This window comes from Dendrobium catenatum, unplaced genomic scaffold, assembly GCF_001605985.2.
Source record: "Dendrobium catenatum unplaced genomic scaffold, ASM160598v2 fragScaff_scaffold_1293, whole genome shotgun sequence".
Classification (NCBI taxonomy): Eukaryota; Viridiplantae; Streptophyta; class Magnoliopsida; order Asparagales; family Orchidaceae; genus Dendrobium; species Dendrobium catenatum.
The window spans coordinates 197,164-219,638 of record NW_021319755.1 but is presented as its reverse complement, the minus strand read 5'-3'; the positions used below and the strand labels follow the sequence as shown (position 1 = coordinate 219,638).

At 36.5% G+C, this 22,475-nt stretch overlaps 1 protein-coding gene across 1 annotated transcript; it reads left to right on the top strand.

Moving 5' to 3' along the window:
- The first annotated feature begins 253 nt into the window (after positions 1 to 253).
- Positions 254 to 2,268, top strand: LOC110102477 (pentatricopeptide repeat-containing protein At3g48250, chloroplastic). Its single transcript, XM_020830827.2, has one exon. The coding sequence runs from the start codon at positions 343 to 345 to the stop codon at positions 2,209 to 2,211; it is 1,869 nt and encodes a 622-aa protein (XP_020686486.1). The 5' UTR covers positions 254 to 342; the 3' UTR covers positions 2,212 to 2,268.
- Positions 2,269 to 22,475: the final 20,207 nt, after the last annotated feature.

The following is a 22,475-nucleotide window of genomic DNA, read 5'->3' as shown; positions in this document are numbered from 1 at the left end:
TACACCCGGATAGATGAAGATTTTCTATTCTTGGTTGACTTCAATAAGATAATTTTTCATTATGTTCACAGAGAGTGGCTTTAGAAAATAATTTTTGTTTTGATAGTTCTTCTTTTGCTAACTTCCCTTCTTTTCTTAGTTATTTGTTGAAGAAGGAATGTGAGCCTTTTCTTTAAATTGTATCTAGTTTTATTTTTTTAATGCAATTTGCAAGTTTAAAAAAAAAAAAAATAATGCCGAGATGAAGAGCTGTGATAGGGATTAATAATTTCTCCGCTGGACTGTAATGTACTGTTATGGGCGAAAACCCTAGAGTTTCCCTTTCATGATCAAGGCCAAAAGATGCTTCCTTCCTTCTCGCGCCTCCGTCTTCTCTCTCGCCGCCCTCTATACATATTCGTCATCCGCCGCCCACTTTCTTCCAACTTACCTCCCTGCATAACTTCTCTTTCTCACTCCTTTCTTCTTTTGCCCTACTCCCCACATTCTCCTTTCCTGCCTCACCTCAGCATATTCCCCTCCCCCTATCCCTCCCAATCCATTCCCTTCTCTTCAATACCAGAATCCTCCGATCTCAATGAGTTCTCATCCCTCACTTCTGTACCCACGCCAGAGTCCATCATCTATGTCATCAAGAAACTCGATAAAGTGCCTCAAAAGGCCCTCGACTTCTTCAACTTCGCCAAAGCCCATTATGCCCTCGTTCCCGGTCCCTCCGCTTACAACCTCATGCTTCGTATCCTTGCCCACAAGGACTTCATCTCTGACTTCTGGGTTCTCCTCAATTCCATGCAAAAAAATGGCTATAAGCTCGACGAAGGCGCCTATCGCGTCATACTCGGGTGCTTTAAGAACCAGAAGCTCATCGCTGATAGTTCTTCCCTCACGAAATTCTACTATAGTGCTAAGGAGAAGTCATCTACTGATGCAGCTGTTAAGTACGCGGCCAAAATCGTTCTGGACGCTCAGGACTGGAGCAAGGAGGTCGAGAAAAACTTAGAAGATCTCAAATCATCTGTGTCGGAGGAATTGGTTGCGATGATTCTCAGGGAGTTGCGCGATTACCCGCATAAAGCACTTGTTTTTTTCGCTTGGGCTTCAGGGATTCCAGATTACCAGCATGGATCGGTTGCACACAACGCCATGGCTCTCGTTCTTGGGCGTGACGAATCTATTGGGGAGTTCTGGAGCTTGGTGAAGGAGATGAGGTATGATATGGACATTGATACTTATGTGAAGGTTACAAGACAATTTCTTAAGAGGAAGATGATGAAGGATGCAGTTGAACTTTATGAATTCATGATGGATGGACCATACAAGCCAGCTATTCAGGACTGTGGTTTGCTTTTGAGGCAACTCTCTTTGAGCTCAAATCCAGACCTGGATTTAGTCTTTAGGGTGGTGAAGAAGTATGAAGCCGTGGGCTATTCTTTATCAAAGGTTGTTTATGATGGGATTCACAGATCTTTGACAAGCACAGCAAAGTTTGAGGAAGCAATGGAAATCATGCAGAAGATGAGGCAAGAAGGTTATGAGCCGGATAATATTACTTATAGCCAGTTGGTATATGGGCTATGTAAGACAAAGAGATTGGATGATGCTTCCAATGTTTTAGATGAGATGGAAAAAGGGGGATGCACTCCAGACCTGAAGACATGGACAATTTTGATTCACGGATATTGTTCAGCTGGTGATGTTGATGGAGCATTGGAGTGTTTAACAAAGATGATAGGGAAGAACTATGAAGTCGATGCTGATCTTCTTGATGTGTTGGTCAACGGTTTGTGTGGTAAGAAAAGGACTAAGAGCGCTTATACTTTGATGGTTGAGATGATTGATAATGCTCAATTGAGGCCCTGGCAATCCACCTACAAATATTTAATTAAGGAGTTATTGGGCGTGGGAAAGCTTGAAGAGGCATTGAAGCTACTAAGTATGATGAAGAACTGCAAAGTTCCACCTTTTATCGAACCATTTGCTGCACATATTGCAAAATTTGGGACAATTGAGGATGCCAAAGAATTTTTGAAGATATTGGCTGGCAAAACATATCCATCTTCTACAACATATGTAAACCTATTCAAGGCTTTCTTTGACCAAGGTAGGTACACCGAAGCTCAAGATTTACTTTTTAAATGCCCACATCATATTCGCAAGCTTGTAGATATAAGTAAATTATTTGGATCTGTAAAAGGTACGACTGCAAGTTGACTATGTAGTAACCTTTTTTTATTATTATTTTTTATTTTATTATAATGGTTTTGGATCTGAGGTAGTTGGTAGATCATACTTGTCAGTGGCGAATTGTGGACTACGGTGGAAAGTCTTTTATGGAGCCATGATGCATAGCGAACGGTGCGACGCGCATGATTTTAAACATGTCACACTATCTAAAATTATATATATATATATATTAAATACCATTAAATAGAAAAAAATAAGTTGATTAAAACAAAATTTAAGCATAAATATCTTATCAAACAACAAAAATGACAATTTTAAAACCTACAGAAACTTACATCAATTGATTTGAGCAGGACTTAAGTATAGTTTAGTTTAAATCCCACCAAATAACAAAAATGATAGCTTTAAATCCTACAAAAAAATTAAATCATTTAATATTTATTGATATTATATTAATTTAATATATAATTAATTAATAATTAATTATCATGCTAATATATAAACCTCACATTGGTCTATTGGTTGGGAGCTTAGCTACCAACTAAGAGTTCTTAAGTTCGAGTTTTGTGTATGTGATATGTGTGTGAGTTTGCCTTAATTGGCCTAATTGTCCAAAAAAAAAAAAAACCTTAAAATTCATTGCCTATGCTTGGCACAAGTAGCGTGCACTATTTTGATGAGCCGTGTCTCTTCAAGTAGACAGCCCTGTATATGTAACGTGCCACGTTATGTGCCATGATGCGGGCTATGACGCGGGCCATTTTGTGCCATTGAAATGCATGCTGTACAATACTTCCAATCATACTAGGTGCTTATTCATTGATATCAGCTTATTTGGTGAGCTGACAAGTTGAACTTATGAGAATGGATTGGATGGGGAGAGTTGGGGAAAGTTTTATAGATTGCTCAAAAAAGCTATAGATCTCAAATTGGCAAAGTATCCTCTATTACTAAAAAAAAAGATCATCCAAACTATTCCTTATCTTTCTTTATTTATAGGATTATTAGGGCTATAGAAAAGGTTTTATGGAGGAAAAGTAAAAAAGAAAATGTAATGTTATATATAGTACTGATACAATGCTAGGAACACGTCTTTTCCTGCTTAGCTAAAGGGGAGTTAGGGTCAGAAGGCTTCGTCAAGTTGCTTCTAGGCGAGGGTGATGAGTGTGCTTGAGCGAATCTATGGGCGAGTAGTGAGATAAAGGGGGTTCAGCTGCTGGCGTGCTTGTTAAATTTGTCAATGACTTGTATGAGAGATCTTTGGTTGCCCTAAGAGCGAGGGGAGAGTGCAATGTTATAGGAATTGAGAGCTCCGAGTTTGATTGTCATGGCGAGGTAAGTTGAGGGGGGGAGTGTTTGAGGAGGTGGTCCAATTATGTGGTGAGTTGTTAGCTTTAAAAGTTCGAGGAGGTTGTAAGACCTCAATGAACTAGCTCGAGACACACTGAAAGGAGGGGTGAATTGATATTTTTAAAATATTGCTTCCATTCAACAAAAAATAAAATTTATCTTTTTTATTTTTTTTTCGTAGTTAAGAAAAACAATCAATACTTATCACCTATTGCTGAAGCAAATAAACTTATCCAACATTTCAATGATGATGATAAAATTCTAATATGTACAACAAAATAGCTATCACAAATTTCCACCAAGCAGTTATCACAGGAAACTAAATACGGAAAAGTAAATGTGGAAAATAGAAAATCAGAACAAACACACTAGATATTTTTAATGATTCAGTCAAACAATGACTTACGTCCACTCCCTATAGTCTTTCACTCCGAGTATTACACTATCACTATAGTGTCTCTTCTTTTGCCCTCACGACAAGTCAGATAAAGCCTTCACACAAATCATTTGCACCAACCCAGTACGGTGGAGAACCCAAAGCCTTCTCACCCTCTTGGTGATGACATCGAACCTTCAATCCTTTTTCTCCCTTCTAGAGATTGCAGATAACCTCAATCCTTTTTTTTCTTCCTTGAGAAGGCAGAGAACCCAGAATTCTTTTTCACCCTTCTGGTTATGACAGAGAATCACAATCCTTTTCCTTTTTCTTGGAGATAGCAGAAAACTACAATCTTTTTTCTCTCTCCTAAAGAAGGCAGAGAACCCTAGACTCTTGATTTTGAAGTCTCTCCCAAGAGAATCTTCAAGAACTCTCCAAGGCCATAGGAGGAAGCTGGGTGCAAACTTACCTAGAGCAACCGTGTGAAACCTTTCACACTCCTCACTCACACACAACTTCATCTTCTTTCAAGCCCCAAAGCTCTCAAGAACGATCTCCCTTAGAGTTTCTTCAACTACCAAAAACTCTCTTCCAAAAAGACTCTAAGAGATTGCTTAAGTATTAGGTTTAAAAACCGCATAATTTTTCAATTTAGCTGTCTCTATTTGTACAGTACGATCTTGGTTTGTATAGTACGATCAGTTCAAAATTAAACTTGTCCGGTACGACGCAAACAGTCGTTAAGACGAACTATTCATATTTTGCAAACATATCGTACAGTACGATCGTGAAGTTGTATAGTACGATTTGTTCAATTTCTCTCTATTCATACTGGACGATATCTGCGATGATTGAAAATCATCTTTGTTTATTGTCCCGTACTATTCTAATCGTACAGTACATTTAGTATATTTCCAATAGTTCATACAGTATGATGTAAACATCATACTATATGATTAGTTCAAAAATCAAGGTTTCATTTGGTACGATCTCTTAGACTATCAAATTTCATCTCTGTCAATCTTTCGGTAAGATCAAGATCGTACAGTACAATCGGCCATATCTAATAAATCTTGATTTGATTGACTAATCATGGGGGATAATTTAAGTAAGATTTTAATTATCATACAACACAAATAGTTCAAAATTCATTTTAAAAATTTTTTACTTAATTTATCTGAAAGCTAGGGTTTATAGATCGAAACAAATCATAAAGTACGATTTAAATCGTATAGTATAATCTAAATCGTATAGTATGAGTAGTTCATTAAAAATTAATGATTCAATTAGCCATTAGACTTATTTTTTCAGATAACAGACCGTATAGTACAATCGTAAATCATACGGTACGATTCGTTAAAAAAATATTTCATATTTTTTTCACTCCCGTAATGTGTGTGCACAATCGCCAACTTAGCATACACCTTTAAATGGCCAGACTCAAGAAATAGAAAATATAATAAAATAAAAATTATAAACTCTTTTGATTGATATCCTATTCTACCCAAACTTGAGTTTTGCAATCTTGAGCTGTGTATGTTTTTCTAAAATGTTAGTTTGCAGAGAAAAAAATAATATCCAATATATATGCTCGGTGAAATAAAAAATTTAAACAATATTTGTTTTCATCAAAATTATAAGCTAGGTATCCTGGTTTGTAACAATCTCCTCTTTTTTCATGATAATAAAAATTATTGGTTGAAAAGCAAATTAATGTTTCGTTCTCCTAGTCTCCCTCTCATTAGATGATAGATTCTAAAATAGGGAAAGATTAAAAATTAATTTTAGAATTTTTAATTTTGAATTTTTTTTCATTTTCATTTGAAAAAAATAGATAATAAGAAAAGAAGATTAAAAAAATACAACAAACAAATTGGTAAGTAGAAAATGTTACCTAATAAAATGAAACATACAAACAACCGAAATATTTCTTCCCCTTTTGACATCACCAAAAATGAGGAACTATAAAAATGAAAAGAAAATATAAAAGTACACCACACAGAAACTAAAAGTAGGAAGACCTCTGATCAGGTGGTGGTGGTGGTGGTTAAAAATATTTATGGATTTAGGTGAATTGATCTTGAATTAAAGAGAATTGTTCTCCAAACTATCCCATTTCAGCCTCATGATGTTGTTGTTATTGTTGAATGTGGGAGTCCAGTCTTTGGATTATTTCTTTGTGAGGGTAAGCATGGTAGGCTTGTGTAGATGGTGATATTGGTGTTGTTGCTGGTGCAGGTGTAGCTGCAGTTCCCCCTTCTTCATCAAAATTAGGTTTCTCATGCTCGTGCCCCCGTTGATGGTGAAAGAGAATATGGAAGGAGGCACCAGTGTAGAGTATGGGAACTTGTCGGGAGATGCAGGGTAGGTAAGGTCATATTTCTTTTCAAGGATATAGCTAATAAGGTGATCGAGGGCGACATTTTTCTTTCTCTGAGTTGAGAGAAGTCAATTTGGAATCAGGTTTTGGATATTGTCGATGATCATTTGAGCTTCATTAAATTTAGTATAGGACATTATAAAGTAGGTGACTAGGGTAAAGGTTGAGCAATGTTAACATATCGCCAGGTTTAGGTATAATTGAGGTTCGAAGAACATACTGAATAATTCGTGCATTTTGATTGAAAGGGTGTACTAAGGGTTGATGTTGATTTAGAACCACATTGTGAATGGTTAGGTTTATGATAGGTACCACTTGAGTATTTCAAGTGATTCCTATCGGATCTAAGCCAAATCACTAATAATCCGCTATTTTCTATGGAAAACAGCCACCAAGCACAAAAACAGTGGAAAAATTTGAGAAGAATCGTAGAGAGAATAGGAGAAACAATTGCAAACGATAGAAATTTCACTAGTCGATGCCAAAGACAATAAAGATACAAGTTTCCTTCAATCCGAGAGGAAGGAAAAACTCTCCAACAATCTCCGGCAACGCCAAGAGCCTAAGCAAGAAAACCTAGAAGACAAATCTCTTTTCAAAATCAAGATGATAACCTAATCTCCTCATAACTCCCTATTCATACAATCTAATTCAAATTAAAAGCAAAAGGACTTCTCTACCCTTCCTTCTCCCTCCAAAAATACTTAAACTATGTTTGAATTGCAAGTGGACCCCACCCCCACCTCTATTCCCCCTTCCGCCTGCTCCCTGGGACGCCTCCGCCTCAAGTAAACTTGGACCGGCTGGGCCGGTCCAGGTTGAGCCGGTCCATGCTGGACCGGCATAACAGTTTACAACACTCCAATCAAAGTCAATTCTAGAGGCCATGAATTATGGACAAGTTTCTTTAGTAGAAAGGTGTATATACTCCCCAAATCTTCCATATTGATTTCTATAAAACATTAACACACATAGGAAGTCATGGTGTAGGTCTCAACATTAATCCTAAGGTTGACTAGAAATTCGTAAAGAAGTTCAAAATTGAAGGGAAATGCTAGGGTGAGAAGAAATTGAAAAGTTTTGAAAGCAGAGAGGTTTATCTCCTCGAAATTCAAGGCATGTTGATTGAGCATTTTAGAAAGGGTGATGTGAGCCTCCTTGAATCTATAATAGACAGATTCAACTTCATTGCTTTGAAAACAATTGTCGACTGGGCGACGAGAGGAAGAACCTCCGTGGTTCATACATCCTCGTTTGTTATCTCCGGCCATTTGAGAATCTTAAGGTTGTGAGGGTATGAGTTTTGAGTGAGGGAATGAATTGAAGGTTGAGTGGTTTGACCTTAAGGAAATCCCTCTATTTTATAGATTTTCTTCTTATCGTGCAATATGATTTGAGATTGTATTGTACGATTATAGGAGCTAAATCGTTTGGACGACTTGTCAGAAAAGGTGTTCAAATCGTATAGTACGATTAGTATCGTACTGGACGATCTTAAGAGCTTTCGTTCGTCCTGAGGAGTCGTTTGTACGTTGTTTGACTAATAGATCGTATAGTATGAACAAGTGTTTTTATAGTATAAAAGTAAAATTATTATCGTATCGACTGACTTGAATTCATCCAACGGCCTTTGTCATGTGTATCGTACAATATGATTAGGTGGTCGTACAGTATGATCGTCAATAAGTGAACTAATATGTACCGTTGATTTAATCTAAAGCGGGGATTTGTGCAGGATGTGTATATTATACATTACGAAGTGAATCATACAATATGATATGAATAATTTTTTTTTATCCAGTGAAAGAGTGTGTGATGATCAATGAACATCTACTTAAAAAAATAAAATAAAAACACAAAATAAAACAACACACACAAACAAACAAACACAAATTCAAAATGATATGAACTTGAAGCATAAAAAAGACAGGTTGATTTCAAATGATAAAAATATTGGATTCATCCTGAATCAAGCAAGAATGTCTATAAAACCTAGTCTAGTCCTCAAGATGCTAAATATGTCATAGGCTAGAGGTTTAATAAAGATGTCTATTAATTGGTCTCTAGTAGATATATGATGTTGTTCTATATCTCCCTTGGCTACATGATCTCTTATAAAGTAATGCCTAATATCTATATGGTTTGTGCATGAGTTTTGAATTAGATTTTTGAATATGCAAATGACATTAGTATAGTCACACATGATAGAAATGGTGCCTACAGGGTATTCTAAGATCCAAGCTTTGTTGCTTTAGCCATAGGAAGTAATACTGCTCCTACAGCTATGTATTCCACATCAGCAGTGGATAAGGCTACAAAGTTCTGTCTTCAACTGGATTAGGAGACTAAATATAATCATATGAATTGATAAATCCAGAAGTATTTTTTATATTAACTCTACAACTTGCAAAGTTTGAATCCGAATATTTTATTATTTCAAAAGATGTGCTATGTCTAGGATATCAGTTTTTTAAATTTTGGATTTCTCGAAGATATCTTAGAATTCTTTTAAAAGCAGTAAGATAAGATTCTTTTGGATCAACCTAAAATCTAGTACAGAGACATACACTAAATATTATATCAGGCCTATTGACAGTCAAATAGAAAAAATGATCCAATTATCCCTCTATATTTTTCTTATGATCAACTAATTTTTCATTTAGGTCCTTATCTAACTGAATAGTAGAGCTCATGAGAGTATTTAACTATTTATTGCCTTAGCATTATCCATTTCATATTTCTTAAAGATATCCTTGATATATTTTGATTGACTAAGATTCCATCATCTCTCTGCGTCTTACTAAATCCAAGAAAATAGTTTAACTCTTTCATCATGTTCATTTCAAATTCTTTAATCATTGTTTTTGAAAACACATAATATAGATTTTTATCTATGTATCCAAATAATATATCATCAAAATAAATCAAAACAATGAGTAGATTTTCTCCTACTTTTCTAAGAAATAAGGTGGTGTCCATACTACTCTTAACAAATGCTCTATCTTGGAGAACTGTGCTCAGCCTTTCATACTAGATTTTAGGTTTTTTTTTAATCAATATAATGATTTTTTTAACTTATACATGTAATTGGGAAACTGAGAATTTTCAAAATTGTTGATTGCTCAACATACACATCTTCTTTAATTACCTTATTTAGAAAGACACTCTTAACGTACATTTGATATAACTTAAATCCTCTAAAGCAGATAAAGACTAGTAGCACCCTAATAATCTCTAGTCTAACCACAGGGGCAAAGATTTTGTTAAAATCTATCCCTTTAATTTGATTGTATTTCTTAGCTACTAATCTTACCTTATTCCTCACCACTTTTTCAAAGTCATTCATTTTATTTTTGAAAACCCACTTTGTTCCAACAAACTGGTCCTTTGGTCTTTTTACTTATGCTTCATTTCTAATGAATTTGTTTAGCTCTTCTTGCATTGTGAGGGTCCAGAATTCATCAAACTATAAAGCTTGATCTGTGTTGGTGGGTTCTATCATGGAGATAAATACATAATAACTAACCTTATTTCTTAGTCTGTACATAGTTCTAACACCTTAAGATTGGTCTCCTAGGATCTGTTCTTTATGATGACTAGATGAGTATCTCCATTCTCTAGGCAGTGGTTCCTGAGATTCTGCTTTCTCTTATGTTAATAGCTTCTACCCCTTGTATGACCTCTACTTATTCTGCTGGTCTAGATTCAGAGGTCATATCTAATTCATCAAATATCACATGAGTAAACTCTTCTACTACCAAGGTTCTCTTATTGAAAATTCTATAGGCCTTCTTCTAAAATGAATAATCTAAGAAGACTTCATCAGATTTAGGATCAAATTTTTCTAAAGATGATTTTTTATTGATTAGGATGAAACATCTACACATAAAGACATGTAAGTGAGAAATGTTAGATGTCCTACCCTTAAAAAGTTCATAGGATGTCTTATTTAATTTGGATCTAACATTCACCATATTCAAAAGATAACAAGTAGCATTTATTGCTTCTGCTCAGAAGTATCTAGGAAGAGAATATTCAGTTAGCATGGCTTTAACAACTTATTCCAAAATTCTATTTTTCCTTTCAGCTATTCCATTTTGCTGAGGGGTCTTAGGGGCGAAAATGTTATGTTCTATCTCTATCTCCTGACAAAAAAATTTAAAATTTTCACTTTAAGGTTCTCCATCATTTTTTTTAATTTTCAGATTCTCCATCATGATCACTATGAATGATTGATATTCTACATCCTAATTTTCTTTGTATCCAGGTGGAGAAGGTTCTAAACTTCTTAAACGATTCACTTTTTATGCTATAAATTTAACCCAAGTGAATCTAGAATAGTCATCAATGATTACAAATCCATATGACTTCCCTCCTAGGCTTGCAAGTACGAATGGGTTCAAAAAGGCCCATATGGAAAATTTCTATTGGCCTAGAGGTGTTGATGTCCTTAATTGTATGGAATGAATACTTAATTTATTTTTCTAGTTGGCAGGCATCACATAGATGATCCTTAGTGAAATCTATCTTGGGTATACCTCTAACTAGATCTTTTTGGATAATATTCCTAAGAGTTTTCGTGCTTACATAACATAATTTTCTATGCCATATCCATGATTCATCAATTATAGTTTTCAAACACATGGAATTAGAATATTTAATGTAGTTCAAATCAAATATAGAAACATTATTTATCATTTTCCCTTCTAAGACTAGTTTGCCATTTAAGCTAATCATGCATTTTGTAGATAAGAATTTTATATCAAAACCCTTATCACATAATTGACTAATGCTCAGTAAGTTATGCTTCAGACCATCGACTAATAATATATTTGCAACTATACAATTTTAGAATTGCTAATTATACCTAATCTAACTACTTTTTTAGTGTTGTTGTCCCCAGTGTGACCTTGACTCCTGACCTTGCCTCTAGTGAGATGAACTACTTCAAATCTCCAGTCTTATGCCTTGAGCATCCGCTGCCCAGGTACCACATACTATCACTAGGTCTTTTGTGAGAACACTCCTATGACTTCCCTCCTAGGCTTGCAGTACGAATGGGTTCAAAAAGGCCAATATGGAAAATTTCTAGTGGCCTAGAGGTGTTGATGTCCTTAATTGTATGGAATGAATACTTAATCTATTTTTCTAGTTGGCAGGCATCACATAGATGATCCTTAGTGAAATCTATCTTGGGTATACCTCTAACTAGATCTTTTTGGATAATATTTCTAAGAGTTTTCGTGCTTGCATAACATAATTTTCTATGCCATATCCATGATTCATCAATTATAGTTTTCAAACACATGGAATTAGAATATTTAATGTAGTTCAAATCAAATATAGAAACATTATTTATCATTTTCCCTTCTAAGACTAGTTTGCCATTTAAGCTAATCATGCATTTTGTAGATAAGAATTTTATATCAAAACCCTTATCACATAATTGACTAATGCTCAGTAAGTTATGCTTCAGACCATCGACTAATAATATATTTTCAACTATACAATTTTAGAATTGCTAATTATACCTAATCCAACTATTTTTTTAGTGTTGTTGTCCCCAGTGTGACCTTGACTCCTGACCTTGCCTCTAGTGAGATGAACTACTTCAAATCTCCAGTCCTATGCCTTGAGCATCGACTGTCCAGGTACCACATACTATCACTAGGTCTTTTGTGAGAACACTCCTACAAAGTCAATCAAGTGTTAGATTTGGGACCTAACTGAGTTTAGATTCCACCTTATGTACTAATGAATGAAATATTTGCATGTTATGCTATGATGCAAATAATTTTGACCTCCATACTAGATGTGTCCTATAGTAGATAGTGCAAGTACGGGCTATGTAACCTTGCATGCCACAAGAGTAACACATAACACCAGGAGAATGATTCACTAATCTATGTGGGTTATGGTACTCTTCCTAAGATTTTATGATGTATACTATGGTGATGAGTTATGCCAATATGCCAAAGTAGGTGATGGTTTATTATTTTGAAGTGCATTCACTTTCCCGGTAGGAATTTACTTATACTTTCAAGGATAGATTTATTTTTAATACATGTTTACTATCATATATTTCAGTTGCACATGACTCTAATTCTTTGAATGAGTTTTTTTAATTTAACATGCGTTGTTTTCAAGGAATCATATGCATTAGATACATTAGTATGCTTCTTATTTAATGTATCATATTCATCATGTAAAGTCATATGATTACTATCTAAAGTAGAATTCTCAGTTATCAGACTAGTATGCTCTTTTTGCTGATTAGAAAATTCAATGTTTAAGTTGGCATACATCTTTTTCAATTTCCTATATGAATCATGAATTTTCTCTAAAATAATAAACAATTCATCATAGGAAAGATGACATACCTCATCTTGATATGACTAATCAAGATTATCATTAGCCATGAGATATAGATTTGTTACATCCTTTTCTGCTTTTTGTTCTGATGAGTCCAATGCAAAGTCTGCCCAAAATTGCCTTACGTGTCCCTCTTCTTCCTGAATTTCTCTTTTTCTTCACCCTTTTCCTTGACCGGGTGAGTCTTCAGGTTGGGTTAGTCTGTTTGGAGATGACCTGGTTTCCTACATTTAAAGCATATTGTGTTAGATGACGCTTTAAAATTTTTGTTGCTTTTACCTTTATTCCATTGTTGTTGATGACGCTTTTTCTTCCTCTTTAAGAAACATTTGAACTATCGGGTCATCAACGCAATGTTGTCATCCTCCTCTGCTACAAAATTGTCACTATTCGAGTCGTTTGCTTTCAGAGTCAGTCAGTCTTCTCTTTCTTCTTCTTATCACTTGCATGAATTAGTATTTGACTCATGCCTTGCTCGTAGGCAATGAGTGACCCAAGCAAATTATCAATAGAATGAAAATTTAAATCCTTCGATTCTGTGATCACGGGAACTTTAACATCATACACTCTAGGTAGGCAACATAAAATTTTATTAATTTTTTTCAAAATTATTAGAGAGCTCTCTACCTAATGCATACATGGATGCCTCTATTTGTGTGAACCTAGTATACATTTTTTATATTTACTCGTTAGGTTTCATGCGAAATAGTTCTTAATCATGAAGTAAGATGTTTAATCTAGTATGCTTTACTTCACTAGTTCCCTCATATATAATGGACAATCTAGCTCATATTTTTTTTCCATAGTACAAGTGGATACTTGCATATACTCATATTTCAAAGCGTAGAAAAAATAATTTAGACATTTAGCATTTAACTGAGCAAATTCTCTATCCTCATGGCTCTATTCATTACAACAACAACAACAACAGCAGGCCTCACTACCATCTTATAGAATTTTCCCTTAAGTTTGAGGGGTACATTTCTATCACATAACAAGCCCGAAGCATTCCTCCACTTCAACCATCCAACTTGAATTCTGTTGATAATATCCCCATCTATTTCACCATCACTCTGAACAATAGATCCAAGATATCTAAAACGCGTACTCTTATTAATGACTTGATTGCCCAAAGTCACAATCTCCTCACTAGGTCTATTACTACTAAAATTACACTCCATATATTCCGTTTTAGATCTACTCAAGCGAAAACCTTTAGACTCTAAGGTTGACCTCCATAATTCAAGTTTACCTTCAACTCCCTCTCTAGTCTTATCAACAAGAAGAATATCATCAGCAAAAAGCATACACCAAGGTACATCCTCTTGCAAATGTCTAGTGAGAACATCCATGACTAAAGAAAAAAGATATGGGCTTAAGGCTGATCCTTGATGTAACCCAACCGAAATAGGGAAATACTTGGTCAATCCACCTTGTGTTTGACCAAGTATCAATAAAATTTTTGTGTTATTACATTGTATTTACTCATACTATTTTCATTTCTTTGTGATGTGGTGAGTACTATGCAAGAGATCAGTGAGAGTGCCCTATAAGTACTCGAGTTAGATCACCATTTTGAGTGGCAATGTATGTGCTTTTTGAGTGACGGGTAAAATACTTGGAGAATGTTTGAATTTTTGAAAATTTTCTTATTGCGGCAAGCGAGGAGCATAGCCATGTGGAAAGTTAGTTGATGTGTTTGGGAATGATAATTTGCTTAGATTGGTGCAAAGATACCTTTTTGGCGAGTGATGTTCGAGTGTCTACGAGATACTTTATTGGCGATTGCTTGCCAAACCTCTTGGAAATAATGGATTGCGAAAATGCAATCTAATGCATTTAATGTGGATGTCGGGTGCCTCGATATGTATGCACAATGAAATGTCTATAAATACTCGGGCTTGGTTCCTCACGTTGCGATATTTTCTCCTCAACCATTATTTCATTCCTTCGAGCTCGTTTATTTCCTCTATCGCTATTCTACGTGAATGCGTTCGCGCTTTCACTCAAGCTATCGATCTTTTGGAGTCATGGGTGACTATTGAACATGTCAACCTTACCTAATTTGGCTACTGCTTTACGTACGACTTCATGCGAGTGCTTAGCAAGGACAACCACATGAATACCTTTTACCACGTCAAGTTGCGTGTCTCCATCGACCATTTCCACTTTGGGTTATGGTTCCCCCCATGTAAGGAGTTCGGGAAGATTTTAAACTTTTATGGATTCGTTCTTATGCAGGTGTTGCCTAACTCCATAACAGGTAGTGTCGTTTGCGTTGTTCTTGTGCAAGGTGAAGGTGCAATGGTCACTGAACTTGTTTAGAAATGTCTTCACCATTAAGGCCACTCAAAGACGACTACGTGCAAATCTCTTCGACTGAAATGAAGGCGATCGACTGACAAACATGGTTAGGGATTAGAAAGGAAATTTTGTATTTCTTTGCAGCTTTGCGCCTCGTCCAATGATCATTTTGCCAATCACGATCACCAAGAGTAAGGCGAGTTTGCCAACATTCACCAAGGAGGAGGAGATGTTAATCTTGATCAGTGGGTAGCTGCTAATCACTCTCTATCACCTTGTCTACATGAACATCTTTGGCACTCATAGCCCTTGACGCCCTCTACATACATGAGGAAAAACACAAATGGCGTCAAGGGCTGTGAGTGCCAAAGAATGAACGATCCTTAAACATGTGACAATCTTTTGTGAAGTGGGTTGAGAAGATGAAGGCAACGCTTGTTGAGAATCTCGCTAAGTCTACTAAAAGGGAGAAAGGCCAACTCTAAAGAAGGTGCAAAATGAAAAGGCGATGCAAGTCAATCCAATGTGCTTGTCTAAAAAAAAAAATATTTTTTTTCTTTTTTGGCCCAAAGGTCGATTGTGCATGTAACTGTGCTCAAAGAAAATGATATGAAATTTTAAGTTTTTGTAATTCTTTTGTTATTGTTTTGTGTTTTTTTTTTTAGATTTTTTGCGTAAGTGTTTTATTCACCTATGCATGATAGCAATGATAATAGCAAGTGTGGGAACTCGTCCATAGCAATATTAGCTTACTAGTTCATTTCCTTGTAAATAACTATGGAGTGATAATAATGGTGTTCAAGGACACTTGCCCATATAAAAAATGAAATACTTTCGAAGTTCTCGATGAGTGAAATGAAAAGAACTTTTATAAAATTCTTAAGTTAAACTTGACCATAATAATAGCTTGCCCAACCTGAGTTTGGTATTAAAGGGATTTTGTTATTGAACTCGTCATTAGAAGCATACACGGACTTGACGTGAACTCCTAGTAGCAATAGTAGCTTACTAGGTCCTTAGTGCTCACAAGACTAAAGTGAGCACATTCATCCCTTTGCCTCTCTTAACTTCTTCCTCAAGATATTGAGGATGTGCTTATTGATGGCTTTAAATTGTTTATTGGTCATTGGGTGGTGGATTAAGGAAAACTTTAGTAGAATGTTTTTGCTAGTGGTAGAAAATTTTCAGTGTCTTGTTGGCGAATTGTGGCCTATTGTCTATTATAATGGTGTGAGGCACACCATATATGCAAATTATGTAAGTCCAAATGAAATTTCTCACAATAGTCGAGGTCGTCTTGGCCAGTGCCTTGACTTCTATTCACTTGGTTAAGTAGTCTATCACGACTGGAATGCATATTATTTGCCTTATTTAAGGTGGGACTAGTCCCAACAAATCCATTCCCCTTACTACAAATGACCAAGGGCTTTTGATGGGCTGTAGCGTGTGGGAAGGCTGCAGTTGCATAGGGGAAAATTTCTGACATTGAGGGCACCCTTTTCGAGAATCTCTCTATTACCTTCCTTAAAATTGACCGGAATTGTCCTTGCCTCTAAATTCTGTGGCGGAGTGTTCTTCCTCCCAAATGTCTTCCACACTCATTTGAGTGAATTTCTTTGATATTTGTCGCCTCCTCTTATCTTGACACATCTCAAGTTAAGTGAAATCATCGATCTTCTAAATAACTCACCTTCATGAGCAAGTAGTTGGCAGCTTCGAGCTTTAATCTTTATTTTTCATCAAACTTTGCACTCATTGCTCATTCTTGCATAAACTCCATATTTGGGTTTATCCAACTTGTTTCTCGACAAGCCTCTACCTGCATCATTTCCTCTTCTAGAGTATATATGATGATCTTCATTGTTGGTTGCTCATCTGGGTTTTCCTATTTTGAGAGGAGATTGACGAGTTAGTTTTGCTCCTTGTGGATTTGGGTCTTCTTGAAGTACTTCAGCCTGTCGATTTTTGTATTTACCTTGAAGAGATACTTTAAGAGTAATTCATCCCTTTGTGCTTGTCGTTGATATGGTTCAACATCTACTGTAATTCTGAATATACTATAAACTAAGTAGCCCTTGCCCGAAGCCTTGTGATAAGTCACAGGCTAGCGAGTAAGACTTCATGTTTGATTTGATTGTTCATGACTTCAAACTCTATGCTGGCTATTTGGGTGATGGTGTTTTTAGTGGGGCCTTTCAAAACCATGCCTATGCCGACTTCTTATTTGCTTGTCATGTCGTTGACGTACAACATCTAATGTTGATGTGGAGATTTCACCTCTGATTCGTTGTTCGGGTCATTGAAGTTGATTAGGAAATCGATGGGTGCCTAGTCTTTCATGGTCGTCCTTGGCTAGTAAGTTATCTAGAACTCGCTCAGTTTTACTAACCATTTATGCAGTCGTCCCTAGTGATCATGTTTAGGGATTGGTTAGTCACTACTTGGATGGATTGGCATAGATGTATGGTTGTTGTCGTGTGGTTGAGGTCACTCATGCCCATGTGAGTCTTTTATGATTTGATATCTTTGTTCGAGTCCTTTGATAGTTTTGTTCACATAACACACCGGCCATTACATCTTCCCTTCTTCCTAGACAAGCACAGAGCGAATATCTTCGCCTACCCCTAGATACAATAGTTGGTCTTCGCCTAGTTACGAGGTGAGGAGAGGAGCTTTAGTTGTTTCAAGACGGCTTTGCATTCCTCGCCCCAAGAGAATTTTCTTACACTTTTGAGGAATATGAAGTATGGCGAGCACCTCTTTTTGAGTCGAGAGATAAAGTGATTGAGTCACATGACTCTCCCATTGAATCATTGTAATTCCTTGGCTGATTTGGGCGACTTTATTTCTAGGATTGCCTTTACGGCTTTATCTTATCTTGATTTATCTTGACACCTTCAGCTGAAGAGGAAACCCAAGAACTTCCTTGCCCTAAGAGAATTTCCTTACACTTCCAAGGAATTTGAAGAATGAATGGTGAGCAACTTTTATCGAGTCTAGAGATAAAGCGACTCACCCACTAAGTCACTGTACTTTTTTTGACTAGTTTGGGTATTTCCAGGATCACTATCACCTTATTTAGATTTATCTTGATGCTTTCAAGTGTGAGGAAGAAACCTAGGAAGTTTCTTGAATCTACATTAAAGGTACATTTTAGTGGTTTCAACTACATATTATACCTTTTAAAAGTCGCGAACATCTGCTTCAGATCCTCAACGTGTTGACCAGACGATTTGCTCTTTAGTTGAATGTCATAGATGTACACTTATACATTCTTTTCCCTATGGTCCTTAAAACTCTTATCAATCATTCTTTTGGTAATTTGCCTTCGATTTTTTAAAGTGAAAAGGCATCACCTTGTAGCATTACAAGTTTTTTTGCAGTAATAAAGGTTCTTGAATCTACATTAAAGGTACATTTTAGTGGTTTCAACTACATATTATACCTTTTAAAAGTCGCGAACATCTGCTTCAGATCCTCAACGTGTTGACCAGACGATTTGCTCTTTAGTTGAATGTCATAGATGTACACTTATACAGTCTTTTCCCTATGGTCCTTAAAACTCTTATCAATCATTCTTTTGGTAATTTGCCTTCGATTTTTTAAAGTGAAAAGGCATCACCTTGTAGCATTACAAGTTTTTTTGCAGTAATAAAGGTTGTTTTTTCATAGTCGCCCAAATAATGCCTCTAGGAACTTATGATTGAGTAGCTCATTGCCATGTCAACTAGGGCATTTATCTTGGTCAGTGGGTTTTTGTCCTTTTGACATGTCGATTTCATATTAGTAAAGTTTACACATCCTCTACTTTTTGATCGCCTTTTGTACATCAAATTGGAGATCCAGTTTGGGTACTGAACATCTTTCATAAAGTTGGCTTCTACTAGCTTCTACACCTCCTTTCTTGTGGGTTTAATGAGTATAGTTGTTGTCATTCTGATTTTTTGTTTTATGACATGATAAAACTAACAGTGACAACCACAACATTATTGTAATTTTTCTCTCTTCCGGCCTTGTCGACTTCATTCAAAAGTGATTTGAGTGACGTTTATTGCTGAATCTAGCGAGGTGGACGCCAAGAACTTCAATCCTAATCCTCTTTGCACTCGCTGGTCGCTCCATTCATTCGCTACCATGATTACAGGTACTACACGGACGATGTGTATGGCGCAAGTTGGAACAGGCTGGTTCCCACTGTCTTCTGCTATGGATTTTTCTCGGCATTGACCTAGGTTGACGAGCACAAATTCCTTCAACTTTCCTGCTTTGATGATATATTCCATAACACTCGTAGGTGATGACACTCCTTTAAGTTGTGGCCATAAGAAGTGTCCCTAATGCGGGGTGAGGCCTTCATGGGTGTTAATGTCTTGAAGATTTCCTTATTCTAGGATTCAACAAGCTTGTTAATAAACACTCGCAGTGGAGTGTGGTTGGGTAGATTGGTTGACGGTGCATGAACTAATATGGATTGGGTGAGTAGCAGGAATTTACTCCACCCTTGGTGCTGGCAGCCATACAATCCTCAGCGGCTTAGCTTGCAGGGATGCTTATGGGTGCTTAGGGTATTGTCGATCCCTTGGAGGATTTGGTCTCTTGTCCCTCCTATTCTTGGGACAACTTCATTAGCTCGTTATTGCTATTCTCTATAAGTCCTTGTTTCAATGCTGCTTGGTCGACTATAGGTTTTATGATATTCACATTTAGTACTTCTCTTTGGAACCTCATTATGATGGTACTTAGTGACTCTTTTGGTTCCTGTCTCATTTTTAACATAACTTGCAATCTCTTTTAGGGTTTCTGAGCGTTGGAGAACCGACTCACAAACATTCATTTGAATTAAGAACAAGAGGTGATCATGCCCAGGAGTAGGCGAGTGAACCACCTAAGCGTCGACTCCTTGAGTATCATAAAGAAGAGATGACACTTAAGGGGATCGTCATTGTGCAACAAATAAGTCATTGATTCTTGGTATTGTCTTCAATCCACACTCACTGCACCTGAGAGGGTGTTGGATTCAAATTTATCTGTTGATGACACTCAACCTTACTAGTAGGCATACCTGGTGAGTTGACGAGTTGAGCTTGTGAGAATGAAGATGATGGGGAGAGTAGAGGAAAATGCTATAGAATACTCAAGAAAGCTATAGATCTCAATTTGGTAGAGCATCCAATATCGATAAAAAAAGCTCACCCAAATTGTGCTTCATCACTCTTATTTATAGGATTATGAGAGCTAAATGAATGTTTGTGTAGATAAAAAAAAGTAAAAAATGTATCGTTATATAGAATACCTATACAACACTATACACTATCCTAGACTCGGTCTCCTCCTGCGTGGTTGAAGTGGAGTGACGTCGAAATGCTTCGGCAAATTCCTTTCGGGTGAGTTTAGTTATGCCAAGTGGATGAGGGCAAGTGTGCTTGGGTGAGTAGTGAGATGAATGGGTATTAGTGGATGGTGTACTTGTTGACTTTGCCGGCTGCTTGTATGGGAGATCTAGGGTCACCTAAAAGGTGAGAGGGGCAAGTGAGAGGTCAAGGGAATAGAGAGTTCCAAGTTCTATGGTCGTAGAGAGGTAGGCTGAGGGTCCCATGAGTTGGCGCTTTCCTATAGTTTAGTCAGGTGTGGATGGTCGCTCTGGGGGGGTGTAAGTGCTTGAGGTCATTTTGGAACTTTTATTAGGTCCGGTGTAAGGACGTAGAGGAACGTCCGGTTGGAGGCAAACTCCCGCCAAAAAACTCGGTATTTGCTTGGTATTACTAGGTATTATTTGATAATAACAAGGAATACCGCTCTGTGAAGATCAATACCGAGTTATACCGAGCAATACCGAGTTGTACCGAGTTTTTTCGAGCAATACCGAGTTGTACCGAGTTTTTTTAGGAAAAACTCGGTACAACTTTTGTATAACTCGGTATTGCTCGGTATAGCTCGGTATAACTCGGTATTGGGTCTTCACGTGATGGTTTTCCTCGTTATTGTTTGGTATTACTTGGTATTTGCTCGGTATTTCTCGTTTTTTGGCGCGATTTGGCCTCCGACCGGACGTTCCTCTACGTCCGGTCGGAGGACGTAATAATTGTTCGTCATTTTGAGGAGCAAGTAACTGAAGTAGTCCAGGTACATGGCGAGTTGGTAGCTTTGTGAGGAATTTCCGGTTGGCCCCGTAGAGGGCATGTTCCTTGATAGGCCTGGGAGAAGAGCGCCTTTTGATCACTTTGGGCAGATTTCCTATGATTTCCAGCAATTAGCACCTATGAGATCATTAGGTGAGTTTCAGTTGTGGCCCTTTCTTCAGTGCATGTTTTTCTATCATAATTCACCTGCTTCCTGTTAAATATTTGTGGAAGCATGATACAAATGGTGATATGTGGCCTGCTTTATTTGAAGTTTTGATGTTATTTTACCAGTCCTCTCTAGGATAGAAAATTTTTTATGTGAAAGTAAAGTTGGCATATTTTCTCCATTCAAAGTGAAAAACTTGAGAGTGTACTGGCATATATTCTTTCTATTTAGTGGTGAGTTGAGGATCTAGTTTGTGTTTTTTATTGAAGTTAGTGACGTGGGTAACTTTCTCCTGGTTGATGGCCTTTTTTTTTTAAATTCTAACGACGTGCAATGTAGTGTTGTGTTGTTAGGAACTAACCTCTGCTTTGTTCCCTAATATCATTAGTTAGCAAAGAAATTTTTGTTCTTAAAAAACATAAATTGCCAATTTTTGGAAAGAGAATGTTTGTAAATAAATCTTCAAAATCATTTATACACTTAAAAAAGAATGCAATTGCATATCTTGAACTCCACTTCAATGTATTATAGTATCAATCCAAGTGATGGAGAATAGCTTATCAAGTTCTGATATTTGTTTTGCATCAGAAACTAGCGGATACTATTTACATTTTCTGAGAGTCCACAACTAGGAAATAAAGGATGTCATTCAGTAAGTTTAAATTGCAATAATTGTTTGCAAAATGTACTATTAATATCTGATATTATCCTTGTTTTCTGAAGTAATTGTACTCACATGACTTGAACTGCTTCTTCCCTCTCTCCTTTCCTCTCTTTCGGTGTACTTATGTTCCCTCCCTGCCCTCATATTTCCCTAAATACTTGCGCCTGCCACACCCTCTCTTTCTGACTCACTGCATCGCACATGTTAAATAAAAGGAAAGTTTCATACATCTCCACGAGCCATTTAGTGAAATAGACGTACGTACACATGAACTTTAATCATGATTGCGCTTCATTTATTGCTCATGTTAATCTAGATTAATAAATTTTTTTCTTTTTTTTTTCCTTTTTTTTTTCTTTTTTGTTTTCTTGAAGTTATCATGGAGATGGTAGGTTTAGCGCCTTTGTGATAATTGCAGATCTTTTTTGCACCATCTGATGTTAAATTTCTAGTAAAACATAGTAGTTTGATTTGTGTGAAGAAGTTTTGCCAAATCAAAAGGAAAAATGAGTTGTGTGGATACAGCACATATGGCTTAATGTTGAAGTATGTCA

What these genes read in the sequence shown, in the direction of transcription:
- LOC110102477 (XM_020830827.2), top strand. Translation starts at nt 343, where the DNA reads ATGCTTCCTTCCTTCTCGCGCCTCCGTCTTCTCTCTCGCCGCCCTCTA.